The 18,759-nt window shown below is 33.9% G+C and overlaps 1 protein-coding gene across 4 annotated transcripts in view; it reads left to right on the forward strand.

Moving 5' to 3' along the window:
- The window catches only part of TLK1 (tousled like kinase 1), a 153,302-nt gene that overhangs the window by 103,908 nt on the left and 30,635 nt on the right, over positions 1-18,759 (forward strand). For all 4 annotated transcript variants that reach the window (XM_025853295.2, XM_073882567.1, XM_025853302.2 and 1 more), the window contains 2 exons: positions 2,716-2,904; positions 17,508-17,574. In XM_025853295.2, coding sequence (XP_025709080.1) covers positions 2,716-2,904; positions 17,508-17,574 — 256 coding nt within the window. The remainder of the gene's footprint in view (positions 1-2,715; positions 2,905-17,507; positions 17,575-18,759) is intronic.

Here is an 18,759-nt window from a genome sequence, read left to right on the forward strand (position 1 = left end):
TGTGTGTGTGTGTGTGTGTGTGTGTGTGTGTGTGTGTGTGTGTGTGTGTGTATGTACATGTATATATGTATCTATGTATGTATCTTGGGATTTTTCTACTTAGTTTTTTCCACATTCCCCAGTCCTTACTTCAGTGTTAATATTCAGCCCTTGCCTGCTTTCTGTTCCTATGGAAAAGACAGGAACTTTTTCTCTTCTGCTTCAGATACAATAATGCATAAATCAATTGAGGAATATGTAGCTCTAGCATTTCTGAGGCAAACTTTAAAACAGAAATTGAGTTCAGATGATGGTAGATAGGGATAGACTGACTATGTATTAAGGAGCCAGGACCTGTGCTGCTTTTTTGTTTTCACTGGAAAATTTTTTTAAACCTCAAAAACAGGAGTAATACCAGCATCTGCATCAGATTTCCTAGAGTTATATGGAAAATGGAGACAAAATGTATCTCCATATATAAACATGGCTGTTTCAAACACTAGTTCCCAGGACTTCGCACAGAATGGCCTTCTCTCTCTCACAGTTGATTATTCAACTTTTGTTCAACACCAGCTGTGCTGGGTGATAGGTGTACCATAATGAATAACATAGTTCTTGTGATGCTAGAGAGTTTGGCTTTTAATTCTATGGATAATATGGAGCTATTAAAGGTTTGTATGTAGTGTGTGTGGTCAGAACTGAGTTTTAGAAAGATAACTGGTGGTAATGTGGGCCTAATATTGGAAGGAAGATAAATTATTGACAGCTGAGGTATCCAGATGTTAAGGTGATTAGGCTTGAGCTAAAATGCTGACAGTGTAAGGTAGAGAATAGGAGATATATTTGGGATAGAAACCATGATTTTTGCATGTTAAATAAGTAAGAGCCTCTGCTACTAAACTCACATCTACAGTTGTCCTGATAATGAATAAAATAGGCTACATAATATAACCTTAAATACAAACTAAAAATAACAAATCTAAAATATAAGCTGTGTTTGTAGTAAAAATTTCTTCATCAAGCTGTCAAGAGCAAAATTGGAGCCTCTGGGTTCATGAAATACATGGAGGTTTGGGAGAATTGTACAATTAAAGAGAGCCTGGAAGCCCTACCCTTACCCCATACCTTGTTCTATGCATCTCTTCAATTTGGCCGTTCCTAAGTTACATCCTTTTATAATAAGTCATCTAGTTTTTAAAACGTTACTTGCATTTCTTGTATTGAGGGCCTACTGTGTGTTGTTACATATGCAGATTTTAAATAAAGCTGTTTATCAGTGTAAACTAAGTAGTTTATCAGTGACATAACCCAAAGTAGTTGGTGGATGAGAAAAGAAATAAATATTAGTAATATTAAATTAATAATCTCTAAATTGTGTAGTCATTCCTAAATAAACAGATACTAGCTTTATATTTATTCCAGTAACTCTTTACTTATTAGGATTTTAAACATTAGGATTATTGCCATTTGTTTTCATTTATAACATCTTGATTGTGCTCTAAACTAGCTTTATAAATTAACTATTTTAATAAAATGAAGTTATTTATTTCTCTTAACAAAAGAAAACTGGATTAAACTCCTGTTCTAGCTTTGCTATTCTTGAATTTTCTCCACCCTTTTACTCTTCTGCCTGGGTGGCTATTGATTCTTTCATTCTGGTCATACTCTACTACTGTCTGGCTAGAATCGTAGGAACAGGCAATGTATGTAAAGACAATTTTGGGTCAGCAGAGTAGAAGTTCCGTAGTTCTGCTTTGAGTGGGGTGGGGAGCCAAGGAATTGAAACATTTGTCTTGTTTGAATCTAAGTATCATAACCATGTGAACTTTTAAAATTTTTTTCTTAGCATGTTGAGGTGACCGAAATGGGAACATGGTTACTGTGAGAACAAGTTGTGTGATGGGATAGTTTTAAAAAGCTTCACTGTCACCTACTCTTGCTCTGGTCAAATTGCTGAAATCTCTAACCTATATTTTTATAATACACATGATATTTAGTATTTTTTAGAATTAGTAAGCTTCAGATTCCTGAATGGGAAGCAGTAATATTTTTACTTTTATTAATTGCTCATTTTTCATAGCCATGCTAATTTTTCTTGTTTCCCTTATTTTTTTTTCTTGTTTCCTTCAAATTGTCAAAATTCTTTCCTCATAAATTTCTTATATTTAGGTCAGTTTTTGTTTCATTTCAGGGTAGTGCTTGCACATTCCCAAAATCTTTCTGACAAAGACAAATTTAGAAAATAACACTTTATTAAATTAATTGTCCTTTTAAAGTTTTTCTACAAACACAAAGTGATGAGATGCACGTTTAAAATTCACTCCATGCTTATCTCTGTTCTTTAATAGCCTATTTGTTTCATTGAGCAAGTATTTAACTGAATTCCTAGTATGTGCTGATGATTATGCTGGGCACTAGGGATACGATAGGATATAAAATAGATGTGGTCTCTGTTCTCATTAGAATGATACTTACTAGGAAGAAGGAGCTGGAGATCTACAAGGTACCATGACATTAAGTATAGCAATACATCTTTCCCTGGTTCAGGGGATTTAGGGAATTTAGAAATGAATGCTTCAGATGAGACCTGGACAGTGAGTACAAGTAGGTTCAAAAAAGTGGAACCATAATTTTTGTTTATGTTATATGCTTTTTCATGTTTATTAATATATTCATGTTTTAACTATGAAGAGTAATGAAAAGTTAATACGGTTTTTTACATTTATTTTTATACAGGCAACAAGAATGGGTGAATCAGCAAAGGGAAGATATTGAAAGGCAAAGGAAACTTCTAGCCAAACGCAAACCTCCCACAGCTAATAATTCTCAGGCACCCTCTACCAATTCTGAACCAAAACAAAGGAAAAACAAAGCAGTCAATGGAGCAGAGAATGATCCCTTTGTTAGACCCAATTTACCACAACTGTAAGCCTCCATTTTAATTTGCCTTTTTTTTAATCCTTGCCAGTGAGCATGAATGTTAGATATTACTTATATTTACATGAATACTTAAATATTAAAAATACTTTGGGCCAGGAGGGAAGGCAATATTAAAATTTACTTCTAAATAATCTCCAAATACCTGAATTCAGCCTTTGTAAGTGGTGACTTATTAATCCTCTTTTAAAATGAAGATTTAGCAGCTAAGAGGAAACTGGAATCCACTCTTTTTTCATGTCTGAATGATAGTTATTAGTTTTTATTATCTCAATTCTGTGTTTCCATTAATGTTCTTTTTTCTGAGAGAATATTAAATAATATAACTGATATATATTTTCTTAACCTCTGAAAGCAGTACATTGGTAGGTTCTAGGTATTGTTTTTTCCCTTTCTGCTTTTATTTATTTTCTAAATTTTCTGCATTAATGATGAACTACTCTTTATAGTTCAATGGACAAAGAGATTTTTAAATAATTAAATGCTTATTATACCTAGAAAGTTGGGAAAGTGTGAAAGAACATAATAAAACAATATAGACCATGATCCCATCCATAGAGAAGACCATTGTTAAAATTTTGATTTACAGATGTGTCCAAACATATAATTTTTTTGTTCTGCAAGAACTTAAGTTTTTGTGAGTAGAAAATACATACAAACACGCACACACACGCACACTGTTTGATATTTTTATGTGGATATATTCTTTTTATCCTTTGTTGAAAGGTAATGTTTCATCTGTGCTTTGATTCCCATACTGTGCTACATGAGGGACTCTTCTATAGATACGTCCTTTATCTTCTGTCGTCAGCTTTTTGTTCTCTACTGGTTCTCCTTTTAGAAAACAAAATGAAACCAAAAACTCTGCTTCAATTGTATATCCCTAATTCTTGCCTCCATTTCCTGTCATCTTTATAATCAGGTTTTCTTGAAAGACTTGTTTGTACCAGTCTCTTCTGTCTTACCTTCCATTTTCTTCTTTCTTAAATGAAATTGCCTTTTAAGGATTAACTGTCTTTTGATGCTCAGTGCCATAGACATTTGAGTCTTTAACTTGGCAACATTGAATATTGACTTATTTTTTCCCAAAAGACTCTCTTGTCTTTAGTTTTTCAAATACCTTGATCTCCTAATTTTCATTTTAACTCCTCTGGCTCATCTTCTCAGTCTTTTCCGTGGACATCATTTATACTACCAATTTGTAAAATGTAAGTATCCTTTAAAGATCTGTCTTGGTCATCTTACTTCCTACTCTACATATTCTCCTTGAAAATTTGCTACTCAGAGTTTCAGTTATCACATATATGCTTCTGACATCCAAGTTTCTGTCTCCAGTCCACTTTTCTCTCTTGAGTATTAAATATATCTCAATTTTGAATGTCATATCCTTTCTTGGTGGTTATCAGTACTTCTAATGTAGCCTTTTCAAAACTGTATTTACTAAAATTACAGAACAAAACAAAAATTATTTAATATTACCATTCCCATTCCAATCTGTCTCTCCACACACACACACACACACACACACACTTATGCACACCCCTTGCCTTTTCCTGTGTTTTCTCTGTTAGTAAATGGTACTACCATCCTCTCAGTTCCACATGCCAGATTTTTATTATCATCCTTAATGTTTTAGATCAAGATTTCATTTATATTCCTTAATCCATTTTTATTATTTTCCATTAATAAGTAGGTGGTTGTTTGCTTATTTTTCCAAATCCACCTCAAAATCTATTTCCATCTTCAAACCTTTTCTAATCTTGGTGGGCTTTTTAAATTGGAATTAATTCAGCTATTGAAATTTTAAGAAAAACTAGCAAATGGTTTACTTTTTGTAAATTAATAAATTTGTTGCTTAATAAAGGGTAGATGGGTAGATGAGTGGTTATATAGAATACAGTGTGTATTAGCTTTAACTCCACTCCTACAAGACACCAATCCTTCTAGTTCTCAAGTGTATCCACTTACGTAAGACCCCAGTGACACCATTCTCACTCAAGTTACTGTCCTCTCTTAGTTGGGTTATTTTTTTTTTCCCTACCTCTCCTTTCAGCTTTGGTTTAGCAGTCTAGTTTATTTTCATTTTGCAATCAGAATCATTTTTGCAAAATATGATCCTTTTGTTCTCTTCCTTATCACCCTAACATAGCTGTTTTTTGAATCATAGAATCCGAAAATCCTAAGATGACTTCTTTTAAAGCACTTTTTATCTGGCATCTTGTGGCCACTCTAGCCTCTTCTTTTGTCACTAACCAGTGCCTTCCCTTCACTGCCAACTTTCAAACTCCAACCCATGGTTTTTAATTCCTATTCATCTTTTAAATCCCATACTAGGTATTTCCTCCTAAAAGTTTTTCCTTGATCCCTGAAGGACAGGAGTTAATTATCACTTTAAGGTAATGTGATAATGCCCTTTGTCTCTTCAGTCACAGCATCACCATTTACTCTGTTAATGACACTATAAACATCCTAGATGTTTCGCTTTCCCTCGTTCTCTGTCTCTGTAGCATCTCGTATTTGTCCATCTTCATTGCTACTATGTTAGTATAGGACCTCATCTCTTTTTTTAACCTAGATTACTGTTTCTTATGTGTCTCTTCATGTCAGTTTCACATTTAACCTCAAGATAAAATTCACCCTCATGAAGTACTCTTTGTAGGCCTTATTTTTCTCTTTCATTTCACTCCCAACATCTGTCCTGTATCTTATGTTAAACTCTTAGTTCTCTAAGTGGATTAGGCGTTCTTGTTTCTGTGCCTTTATACATCTTGTTCCTTGCCTTTCTTCACCTTCTCACTGCCTGTTCATCTTTTAAGGCTTGGTTCAAATACCAGTTTCAGTAGGAAGCCCTCTCTAACTTTTTTTCTTCCCATTTCTCCCCCATTTCCCCTCAGGTTAGGTGCCCATAGCCTTTTGTACGTGCCTGTTCTGTATGTAGCTTTTATCTCTATATTCCCAATATGTAGCACAGTTTTCTGACATGGAAAGTGGTCAGTAAATGCTAAATTCTGGTACATAAGCATTTGATTGAATTTTATTTTCTCCTTATTAGTTTCTCCTTCATTTTTCTAGTTTGTCACAGGTATTTTGCTTACTTATATTCCAGGATGCTTTAACAGCCCTAACTAGTTTAATAGTCATAGACTTGTCTTATTTCACCCCACTTTATTATATATGTTGACTGAGAACTATCCCTAAACTTAAACTGCTATACGTTCTTGGAGCAGCAAATGAAGTGATACTACATAAAAAAGTTTGACTGTATTTTTATACGAATGCAGATTTAAATAGGGAAAAAAGCCATAGAAGCACTTTTCAAAAAAAATTTATTTATTTATTAGAGGGAGCATGCATGAGAGCAGGGCAAAGGAGGGGCAGAGGGAGAGGAGAGAGAAAATCCACTGCGGGAGTCTCGATCGATGGGGGGATCGATCCCAGGACCCTGAGAACATGACCTGAGCTGAAATCAAGAGTTGGACGTTCAACTGACTGAGCCACCCAGGCACCCCAGAAGCACTTTGATTTATATGTCTTATATTTTAGTGGCTATTCTCTGCAACTGTCTTCTAAAAATTCCTTTTGAATCACTGTTTGGTGGTAACTAGAACATCTATTGTATGTGCAGAGCATCTAGTATAATTAGAATAGAAACCATAAATCTTTAATTTTTTTCTATCAAGAAATTAACATAGAAAATGAAGTTACTACTATGTAGTGGTTAGGACTTTAAGTGTTGTAGACAGACAGATGTGGAATCCATCCTTGACTATTTCAGGTTGTTGTTTTACTTTTGAGCCTCCATTTCCTCACTTGTCAAAGGACATATATCGTAGTGTTGAAAAGATGATATGAGGTAATGCATGTTAAAGTGCTTGCGTGGTTCCTGGCTCTTAACTAATTTTTAACTACCAGCAAGATTCGGTCAGGTTTTTTAGGTAGTAGTTTCTAATTTTAGTCACATATACTTCTTTTATTCAGAGTAATTTGCATAGATAATATTACCTATGGATGTCTAAATGACCCTTGTGTTAATTGTAATTAATTTTAATCAAGATTTTGACCTCATGTTAAATATATTTTAGATCATGTTTTGATTTTATGTATTTCATGTTTCACAGAGGATGCTTGCAAAGTAAACAGTAATATTTTACCTTCTATTTTGTATTAAAGAAGTTTTAGAGGTCACTGTGTTTTTTCATTAAAGCTTTAATTTTAACTCAGGATTATATTTTACATACCGTAAAGTTATTTAGTGGATTACTTGTCTTGTAAATAATATAATAGACTTTTTTAATTAATAAAATTTATTTTTAGAGCCGTTTTAGTGTATAGCAAAATTGAGCAGAAAGTACAGAGAGTTCACGTACACTTCCTGTCCCCACACACAACCTCTACCACTATCAGTATGCCCAGAGTGGTATATTTGTTACAATTGATGAATGTGCATTGGCACATCATTATCACCCAGAGTTTATAGTGCACATTAAAATTCACCTTTGATGTCGTATACATTTTATGGATTTTGACGTTTAATTGATTTTTAAAAAAAGTCATGTCTGAAAAATCTTTCATTGGAGCATTTAATCTATTTTCATTTCATGTATTTATTTATTGGGGCTTAAATCTGGTCTTTCTTTATGTTGTTGATTTATCCTGCCTCATCTCTGTCCCTTTTTCTTCTTTATTAGGTTGCTCAGTTTTTGTTTATTAGATTCTCTCTTTCTCTGTCAGACACACCCCTATGTAAAGACATCTTTAGTATAGTCTGTGTTCATCTAAATGTTACTTAACGTATTTACTATTTTTTTGCTCTTCATTTATTCTTACAGCTTTGATTTTTTTTACATAGTAAGATCTTTCTGCCCAAGAAAACCCTTTAGAAATTTTTTTCTTTTTAGTGTCGGTCTATTGGTAGTGACACCTTTCAGTTTTTTCTTGGTATGAAACTAAGTTTATTTTGCCTTCATTCTCAAAATGGTTTTTACTGGTTTTAGAGTTTTAGGTTGGTGATTATTTGGAGGTATCTTACTGTCTTTTGACTTAAAATTATTACTAGACAAGTCACCTGACCATAGAAGAACCATCCTGAATGGAGCAGAAGCAATATTTGAAGATTAAATAACTGAGAATATTTTAAAGCAGATGAATAAGATCAATCTGTAGATTCACAGGGGCCAGAGAATTCCAAGTAGGATGAATAAAAAGAAATACCTAGACACATCATAATGAAATTTCAGAAAAATCAAGGCAAAGAGAAATTTTTAAAAGTAGCCAAAGGAGAAGAAAAAGGTATATTGGGAATATAAGTTAAGAAAAAAAATACTCCAGGTAAATGCCAACCAAAGAAAGCTGTATTATATGAGACACAGTAAAATTTAAGGCAAAAAAATTATAAGAAATAAAGTGTTATTTCATAACTATAAATGGCTCAAATCGCCAGGAACATATAGTAATTCTAAATTTTGTGCATGAATAATATGGCCTCAAGATAAATGAAAAATTGACAGTACTTTAAGGAGATATAGACAGGTCCACAAGTCATAATAGATTTCAACACACACATTTCTTAGTAATTGAACATACAGATAAAAATAAAACATAAAAAAACAGGACACACAATATGGGTATAGAAGATTTCAGTGGGATGGACAAACTTGACACTTAGAGAATACCCCTAACATCTATAGAATATGTGTTCTTTTTTAAGCATGGGCTTTTATAAAAATTTATCACGTTAGGTCATAAAGCAAGTCTCCACAAATTTCAAAAGCTTAAAAGTTTATATAGGACTGGCATTGTTTCTTAAATATTTGGTTGAGCTCATGGGTGAAACTTACAGGATTAGAATCATAGAATATGTTCTCTGTCCACAGTGGAATTAGACTAGAAATCACTAAAAATAAAGTAGTGAAAAAATCTCAATGGAAATGAGAAAAATATTTTTAGATGAGTAATAATGAAAGTGCCGTGTAGCAAAATTTGTGAGATAAATCTGACCAGTATCCGGGGGAAATGTATAACCTTATGTACATATATATGAAAAGAAGAAAAACTAAAACTTTATAAACTATTTTAGTATGTTAGAAGATGAGTAGAATTAACCAAGGAAGGAAGAGGGAGAAGAGCAGAAATTAATGATACAGGAAATAAACATATATAATACAGAGAATCAGCCAATCCAAAAAATGTGTTTTGTTCCAAAACAAAGCAAAACTAACTAATAAAATTGAAAAAGAGAGAAGACAACCCATTATTAGGAATGAAAAAAGGTATATTACTACAAAGTCTATACATATTTAAAGGAAAACAAAAGAACATAAATGGCTTAAACTTGAAAAAATTTTGTGAAATGGATAAATTTCTAGAAAAAATCTAACTTAACAACTGACACTAGAAGAAACAAAAGCCTAAGGAGTTCTGTAACTATTAAATTGAATCTGTAATTAAAAAATTAAAAATCCAGGGGCCCTTGGATGGTGCAGTTGGTTGAGCATCTGACTCTTGGTTTTTTGATCTCAGGGTTGTGGGATCTAGCCCCACGGTAGGCTCCAAGCTCAGCGAGGAGTCTGCTGAAGTTTCTCTCTCCCTCTCACTCTCTCTCTAAAATAAATAAATCTTTAAAAAAATTAAAAATCTAGGTATAGATGACCTCATTTATGAAATATAACAAATTTAAGGAAGAAATAGTGCCAATCTTTTTTAAAAAACTTTTTTTTTAAAGAATAGCTAAGTCAGAAATACTTCAGCTTATTTTATGAGACCAGCATAATCAAAGTGTCAGAATTTAACAAAGATGATACAAAGAAGGAAAGTTACAGACTAATCTCATTTTATAAATGCAAATGTAAAAATCTTAAAATATTAGCAACCAAACATATATAAAAATGATAATTTATCAAAACCAAGTTCGGTTTATTTTAGGTATGCAGGGTTGGTTTAACATTAAAAAAATCTGTAATTTTCCATGTAAGGTGAAGGATCATATGATAATAGATGACCAAACAAAAAACATGAGGCAAAATTCAGCATTGATCTTTTTTTTTTTAAGATTTATTTATTTATTTTGGAGAGGGGGTGGGTGGGGACAGGGAGAGAGAGAATTTCAAGCAGCCTCCCTGCTGAGTGCAGAGCCTTATGCGGGGCTCAGTCCAACGGCCCTGATAAGATGACCTGAGCCGAAACCAGGAGTCAGACACTTAACCAGCCAAGCCACCCAGGTGCTTCTGGCATTGATCTTTGATTAAAACTCTTAGCATTAGTAAAACTTCCTTAATCTATACTGTACATTGATTTTTCTTTTTGCATTCATATCTACATGCTGTGCACTTGAGTCACCATGGCGCCCTGTATGCCCTGGTTCTTCTTCCTGGCTTCCCTCTGCTGCTTCTCTTTAATCAGGCTCAGATGTTATCTCTTCTGTGTCTTTTCCTAGTTTACTTCAGATCAATTTTTTTCTTTGCTCTGTGTACTCATAGTTGTATTATCTAGGATAATCATCTTACGTTAAGGTCAGCTAGTTAGCAACCTTAATCCTACTTAATCTTTTGCTATGTAAGGTAACATATTCATAAATTCCAAAGATTAGGATGTGGTATCTTTGGAAGCTGATATTCCGCCTACCCGTCTCCCCTCTGACCCAAGATTCACATCCTTCCCACATGTAGAATACATTCATCCTATCCCAACATCCTCAAAAGAATCAACTCAACATCCCAATTACAATTACATCCCAACCCAATTACAGCATCAACTCAACATCCAAAATCTCATCAAAATTTCATCAGCTCAAACTTTCTGCATCTCATCTAAATTAGGTATGGGTGAGAACCTGTATAATTCACCCCAAAATACAATTCCTCTTAGTCTGTGAACCTCAAGAAACAGCTTCTCTCTTCTCAAAATATGATGGTGGGGACGGGCATAGGATAACAACTAAAGACATTTTGTTGAAACAGAAAAACAAAAATGAAAGGAGTCACTGATCCCAAGTTTAAAAATCCATCCAGGCAAACTCCCATTTGGTTTCAAGGTCTGGTAATAATTTTCTATGGCTATGACTCTGCCTTCTAGACTCAAGGTTCTTTCCTCTGAGTCTTCTTCACAAAGATTTCTTTTTCATTAAGGTTAACATGTATATGTAGCTGAGTAGCTTTGTCAGCCTGTTTCTTGTTTGTGGAACTTTGGGGGTCTGACAGCCTTTCATTTTGTACTCTCTCTGCCATTTTAAATCCCAGTCCGGCAGTGTTTCTGTTTAACGTTGTCAGAAGATCTCACGGATCTCCCCCCTCTCACACAGGCATGCACTCCATTAGATAAGAGGGTCCTCCATGTTCTTTTCTAGGTAATCCCATTGCTGTTTCTGGCTTCTGCTAAGAAAGCTGAGGGAGGCTATGAGTTGCACACTTAATATTTTAAAGACTATTTCGCATCTCTCTGGGGTATTAGCAAAAATGTTGTCCAGCAATGCCCTCCTTTTTTAAAAAAAACAGAGCAGCTTTTTGTGAATCTCAATCTTACTGTCCTTTACACTCTGGATAGAATGAGACCTATGTTTTCTTTTTCTTTTCTTTTTTTTTTTAATAATTTTTTATTGTTATGTTAATCACCATACATTACATCATTAGTTTTTGATGTAGTGTTCCATGATTCATTGTTTGTGCATAACACCCAGTGCTCCACACAGAACGTGCCCTCTTTAATACCCATCACCAGGCTAGCCCATCCCCCCACCCTCTCCCCTCTAGAACCCTCAGTTTGTTTTTCAGAGTCCATCGTCTCTAATGGTTCGTCTCCCCTCCGACTTACTCCCCTTCATTCTTCCCCTCCTGCTATCTTCTTTTTTTTTCTTAACATATATTGCATTATTTGTTTCAGAGGTACAGATCTGTGATTCATCAGTCTTGCACAATTCACAGTGCTCACCATAGCACATACCCTCCCCAATGTCTATCACCCAGCCACCCAATCCCTCCCATCTTTTTCTTTTTTTTTTTTTGAGTATATACCTAGGAATAGAATTGCAAAGTTATATGGCAATTCTGTGTTCAAATTCTTGCAGAACTGCTAAACTCTTTTTCGTAGTTAAAATATTTTACATGTCCGCCAGCAGTAGACAGGAGTTCCTATTTCTTCACATCTTTGGCAACACTTTTTGTCTTCTGTTTTTTTTTATTATAATCATCCTAGTAGCTGTAAAGTGTCATCTCATTGTGGTTTTGATTTACACTTATGAATGGCTCATAATGTTGAATGTCTTAATGTGCTTGTTGGTCTTTGTATAGATATTGAAGTCTTTTGCTCAGTTTTTAATTGAGCTGCTTGTCTTTTTGTTGTTGAGTTAGAAGAGTCCTTTATATATTCTAGATACTAAACCCTTGTCAGATATATGATATGTAGATATTTGCTCCCATTCTATAAATTGTTACTTTATTGATAATGTCCTTTGATTTGATTTGATTTTAATTTTTATGACGTTAACTTTATCATTTTATTTTTTGTTCATACTTTTGGTGTCAAATCTAAGAATCCTTTACCAAATCCATGGTCAAGGACATTTACCCCTGTGCTGTGTTCTGAGAGTTTTCTAGTTTTAGTTCTTATATTTAGATTATTGATCCCTTTTTTGTTAATTTTTTATATAGAGTGAGGTAGGGGTCCAACTTCATTCTTTTGCATGTGGTTATCCATTTGTCCCAGCACTGTTTGTTGAAGAGACTATTCTTTTCCCCATTGTGAATTGTCTTGGCACCTTGTCAGAAATCAACTGGCCATGGATATCTGTACTCCCTTCTGTTCCTTTGGCCTGTATGTCTATCTTTATGGTAGTAACTGTTTTAATGACCATAACTTTGTAGTAAGTTTTGAAATAAGTAGTGAGAGTCCTATAACTTTGTTTTTTCTTTTTCAATATTGTTTTGCAATTTTTCCCCCATTTTAGCAAAATGGGCCATTTGTATTTTGATTAGGATTATATTGACTATATGGATGACTTTGGAGAGGATTGCCCTCTTAACAACATTAAGGCTCCTAATCCATGAACTTAGAAGTCTTTTCATTTAATTAGTTTCGATTAACTTCCTTAGCACTGTTTTGTAGTTTTTAGTGTACAAGTCACTTCCTGGGTTAAATTTATTTGTAGGTATTTTATTCTTTTGGATTCTATTATAAATGGAATAGTATTCTTAATATCTTTTTTAGGTTGTTCATTGCTGGTGTATAGAAACACAATTGATTTTTGTGGGTTGATTTTGTACCCTGCACTTTGCTGATGTATTAGCTCTGGTGGTAGTTTTTTCTTCATTATTTGGGATTTTTACATCTAGGGTTATGTCATCTGCAAATAGAGATAGTTTTACTTCTTTTCTCATTCTGATGCATGATGTTATGTTTCTTTTTCTTAACCCCTCTGGTAGGACTTCCAGCACAATATTGAATAGTAATGGTGAAAGCATCATTGTCTTATTAAGGGGAAAGCTTTCATTCCTTCACCTTTGAGTATGATGTCATTTGTGGGTTTTTAATAAATGCCCTATATCATGTTGAGGAACTTCTATTCCTAGTTTTTTGGGGGCTTTTCAAAGGCAGACTAGTCTCATGTCCCATCCTCCCTCATGTAAAAAAATGTAATCCTCAATGCATAGCTCATAGCTTAATGTTCAGTAAAGGTCTGCTAAATTGTACAAATAAATGGGCTTGCCATTTTTTTTCTTAAGTGCCTGTAATAGTCTTATTTACCATAGATTGCATTCCTTAGCTTTGCAACCAGGTTAATTTCCTTCTTAAACAGAATGTCTTTAAAGGATTATCAGATTTGTTTGAAGTGAGTATTCCCTGTTTTCTGTTATTTGTACTAGTTCTGTTACAGTCATCTCACATTTCTGTCAAACTATTGTAAAACAGTTCTTTGGATTAAAAATAAAATTATCATCCATTCAGACTCATTATGGAAGATTATCAAGAGTTAATAATAAGTCTTATGTTTGAGGTTTAAATTTCTTGGCTTTTAAAACAAAGTTTTATAGGGGTGCCTGGGTGGCTCAGTCGGTTAAGCTCCTGCCTTCGGCTCAGGTCAGGATCCCAGGATTCCAGGGTCCTAGGATTGAGCCCCGCATTGGGCTCCCTGCTCAGCTGGGAGCCTGCTTCTCCCTCTCCCTCTGCTCCTCCACCTGCTTGTACTCTCTGACTATTTCTCTCTGTCAAATAAATAAAATCTTTAAAGTTTTATATAAACCTACTTTAGTAGCTTTAGTATGCCCTTAAATAAGCACACATATGTATATTTGAACACAATAAAATATTAATCATTCAGGCTATAATATCAGGTATGATTCATATAGGGAGGAATTAGACTTGACCTTCACATTATCTGTGAACAAAAGATTTGCTAAGTAACCTAACCAACTGAGACTTGCTTAACAGTGTGAATTTTTTTAGGGTCTTAAAAACACATCATAAAAGTAATTATGTAGCAATTGAATGCCATTAAAATTAACATTATCCTACCTTGCTCTTTTCAGTCTTTTTTTTTTTTAAGATTTTATTTATTTATTTGTCAGAGAGCGAGCACGAATGCACAAGCAGGGGGAGCGCCAGGCAGGAGAGCAGGCTCCCTGCTGGGAAAGGAGCCTGCTGGTGGGACTCTATCCCAGGACCCTGGGATCATGACCTGAGCCGAAGGCAAATGCTTAACTGACTTGAGCCATCCAGGCGTCCCTCTTTTAATTATCTTTTTTAAAGATTTTATTTATTTATTTATTTATTTATTTGACAGAAACACAGCAAGAGAGGGAACAGAAGCAGGGGGAGTGGGAGAAAGAAGCAGACTCCCCTGCTGAGCAGAGAGCCCGATGCGGGGCTCGATCCCAGGACCCTGGGATCATGACCTGAGCCGAAGCAGATGCTTAACGACAGCCACTCAGGCGCCCCCCTCTTTTCATTTTTTAAGAGGCCTGTCCTCAGTTAATTTGATCTAAATTTTTTTTTTCATTTTCAAATATTTTACATTTTATGTAAAAACACTTCATTGATGGAAATAGACAATAGAGATATCTTAAAATCTCTAATATATGTCAGATACTTCCTGATAGGGAAATGCAGAGAAATGTAAGAAATGTCTCTTTTGCTGTTTTGAGGTTTGCATTCTATTGGTGAGACAAGAACCTGGGATAGGAATTCTTAAACGGAGAGCTGTGAACCCCCAAATTTATGTATATGTGAAATTTTCTGGAGAGTGTTTATTATAAATTCCTTTAGATTATTTTTAGGTATCCACGATCATAAAATAGTAAGAATCACTGCCCTAGAAATTGAGTAGCATAGTATTTAGTACTTCCTGCAGAATTTGCTTATTAATGCTTCAAAACCAAGCAGAAAGTGATCAATATATATATTTTTACTGTTTATTTAAAGCTTAATAGTTATAGTAGTAGTAATCAAAATGCAGGAAGTAAATAGTTAAGTTCTGCTGCTGATGAAAGTTACCATTAATCTTTAGTGAGAATAGTATGTGTTTAATATCAGGAGTAGTAGATCTATGAAATAATTCTCTATGATTAAAGTTTTGCTTTTTGGGGGGTGGTTAAAGTTTTTTAAATCAGTAAAGAAGTATCACTCTACTAAGAAAATTTGGGGAAGGAGTATCTGTATGCCTTTGCTTTAGCTATAGGGATGTGGATGATTTGAACCATAACATAAAACATATTAACAACTGGAACTAAGTGCTATTAAGTAGCAAATATGCATTACATTATGCTATAAGATTAACCAAACAATATTCAACAAACTAAATCATCATGAAACTAATAGATACTAATTCATTTTTAACTCACAAGAATAGTTGCTATTGAAAACTACACCAACTAAACAACAAAATATGCTTACCTCCAAATTACAGAAATTCCCAGCTATCTGCATATGTAAGGGCTTTGCAAGTTTGCATGAGAGCCAGACTTCTTAGTAGAATGCAATTTCAAAAATTTTGGGAAACTCAAATTGTACCAAATTTTCCTTGGTGATATATATGCCTATCCAGAAGCTATTGCCAAAAATTCCTATAGCTTTTGTTTATTGGATTAGTTGAGATTTTATCCGTTTTTGTTTCCAGACCTTTTAAGATCACCTTTCCCTTTTCCTTTCACTCCATCTGCAGTCACACTGTAACACTTCTCTAAGTTTACTTGAAGCATCTGCTGCAACTATCCACTGTTGCTATATTTAGTATAATAAAATCCAGCAGTTGTATTAACTTAAGACTGGGTAGACAGGTTTAATTTTAAACGTTTCACTCTTAAGATGTTTCTAGTGGAATACTAACTGAATTTCTTGGAGGTTTTTGTTTGTTTCCTTTCAATACCCTTTCTTTAGAATTAGTAAATTTAACTAATATCTAGCTAAAGGAGAATAACATTTATACTAAATGTTGCTGAGGGACCTGAATAAACAAATAAATCTTACCTGGTTAGGAGCTTTTCCAGATACTCCTAGAACACATGAGTAAACAAACAGCCTTGATAAAAGCAGTTCTTTCAGTATTGGGGTATGAAATGGAAGTTGTTTTATTGTGGAGTGGTTTTCTTCTTTTATTTTATCAGAAAACAATTTTTTCTCAGGAAATGTTATTAAGTGTTTATGTCTTATTATGGTTCTACATATATTAAGCTAGTTATATTTCAAAGTTATATATGAATATTTGAGAAAAATAAAATAACCGTAAAGTACTTTCAAGATTGAAAGGCTTATGTCTATTTATATTAAGAATTTGGTGCGTTGACTATAGTTTTAGCATTCCTTTTCCTCACTAACACATGAAAGCAGAAAAAAAAACTTCCTAGTATTTTTCCTTTTTTTTTTTTTTTTTTTTAAACCAGTACCCAACTGGATGGATTCTCTTTGCAGTACTTTTCTAGTACTCTTAGAGTAAAATGAAATTAATTCCTTGGTCTGGAAGTCCACACATAAGCTGGCCCCTGCTTGCCTGTCCTACTGCTCAGAGCCTCTCTGGCTGTTTTGATGCTGACATTTTTTTCTCTTCTTACAGTATGCCAGCATGAGTCCTTCGTAGCATCCTTGCACTTGCTGTAGCTTGTGTCTAGAACATAACTCGCCCAGGTTCTCTTGTAGTTGTCTTTTTGATGTTTAGATCAAGACCACCTCTCTAACACTCAGTACAAATTACTGTAATACAATGTCATTATCATGCCACGCGTTTTTGTTTTCTTCATAACACTTACTGTTATTTGGGATTATTTTACTTCTTTATTAAATTGTTTCTTTTCTGCCTCCTTAGTGGGGAGTATAGAGTGTAAGTTCGAACTAAAATGAAAAGAGAAAATGTCTTTTTCATTGTACCCTGAGTATTGAAATTCTGGGACATCACTTGATACATAGCACTCATTAAATAGTTGCTGAATTTATGAATTAGTTGTTCCATCTGTAAGTATTAGTTATATTCTGAAGAATATTGTAAAGGACTTTTGGCTTATTTTGGGATAAATGTCAACATTGTAGTATTTCTACTTATTTATCTTCTTTTGTGGTTAATAAGAAATAATAACTTAATCTTAATATCTAGAATTACATCTCATTTTTGACAGGTTGACTTTGGCAGAATATCATGAACAGGAAGAAATTTTCAAACTTAGACTAGGACATCTCAAAAAGGTATGTGAAGCATATGCTCAATTTTTAGTTTGTTACCAGAGGTTGTGAAGAGATAAGTCTCTTCTTGGAAAAGTCATCTTAAGAGAGAAAGTACCCAGAGTTTAGACCAAAAAAGATGGGTATTTTTAAGTTGAATATATTAAAATAACATTCCTTTACCTTGTGGCAGCGTACAAACATTGAGATGCTGATAATACCATGTCCCTATAGTGGAGAAGTGACTCCTGGCCAGACAATCAGGGTCTTAGGATTACTCTGTTTAAATACTGTTTTTGTAAAAATGCTTCATTTTTAAGATGAAATGTAAATTTCCATATTGTTTGTATCCATTTATAATAAACTGAAATAAGGATAAATTAATAACAAACTTGTTTCTTTGGCTTAACTTTTAAGCTATCAAATGCTTGATTAAATGTTTCAATTAATATATGTACATTGGCAAATTTAGGAGAGCCTAATCATCAGTAATAGTATGAAGTGATATAGTTTATCAGAATGTTGCTATGTGTTGTTACAGTCAATTTTTATAATGTATAGCTTTGTACTGATTTGTAAACTATGAAATTGTAATCAGTTCATTGTTTTTACAGTTCATATTTTTAGTTCAAACCATTTCAAATTAATAATAATAGAGTAGATTTTCCCACTCAAAATGAAGTTCCTGACAGATGTAAAATTCTTTTTCTTTGGCCCAATTTTTTATTCTGCTTTTTGTCACATTACTTACATACTTTTTTAATAGGCTGAATAATCGCTAAAATTGAGATAGTGAACTAATCAAAGATAGCTTCAGTGAAGTTGTCTTCTTGGGGTGGGGTGGGGTAGGATAGAAAAGCCCATTCTGGTAACAGCTGCTATCATACTGTGTACTGTTTTGTTTTTTGGAATACTATCAAGGTTCTTCAGACCCCTGCCATTCAGTTACAGGGATAAATACACACACACACACACACACACACACACACACACACACACACACGTAATTTGCATTAGTGTTTTTTAACTGTGTCATATCTGTCTATGCCCCTGCTCAGAAAAGTTTCAACCCCAAACTACTTTTAACACTAAATTCTAACATAATTTATTCTGTTCTTTTTTTTTTAAGGTGTATTTTGTTTTGTTAAAATTACCATTTTTCCTGTTCTTTGAGATACAGTAGACAACTTCAGTCTATCCTGTGTAACA

This window comes from Callorhinus ursinus, unplaced genomic scaffold (assembly GCF_003265705.2).
Source record: "Callorhinus ursinus isolate GAN/ISIS: 27379988/994484 unplaced genomic scaffold, GSC_fseal_2.0 scaffold2, whole genome shotgun sequence".
NCBI lineage: Eukaryota > Metazoa > Chordata > Mammalia > Carnivora > Otariidae > Callorhinus > Callorhinus ursinus.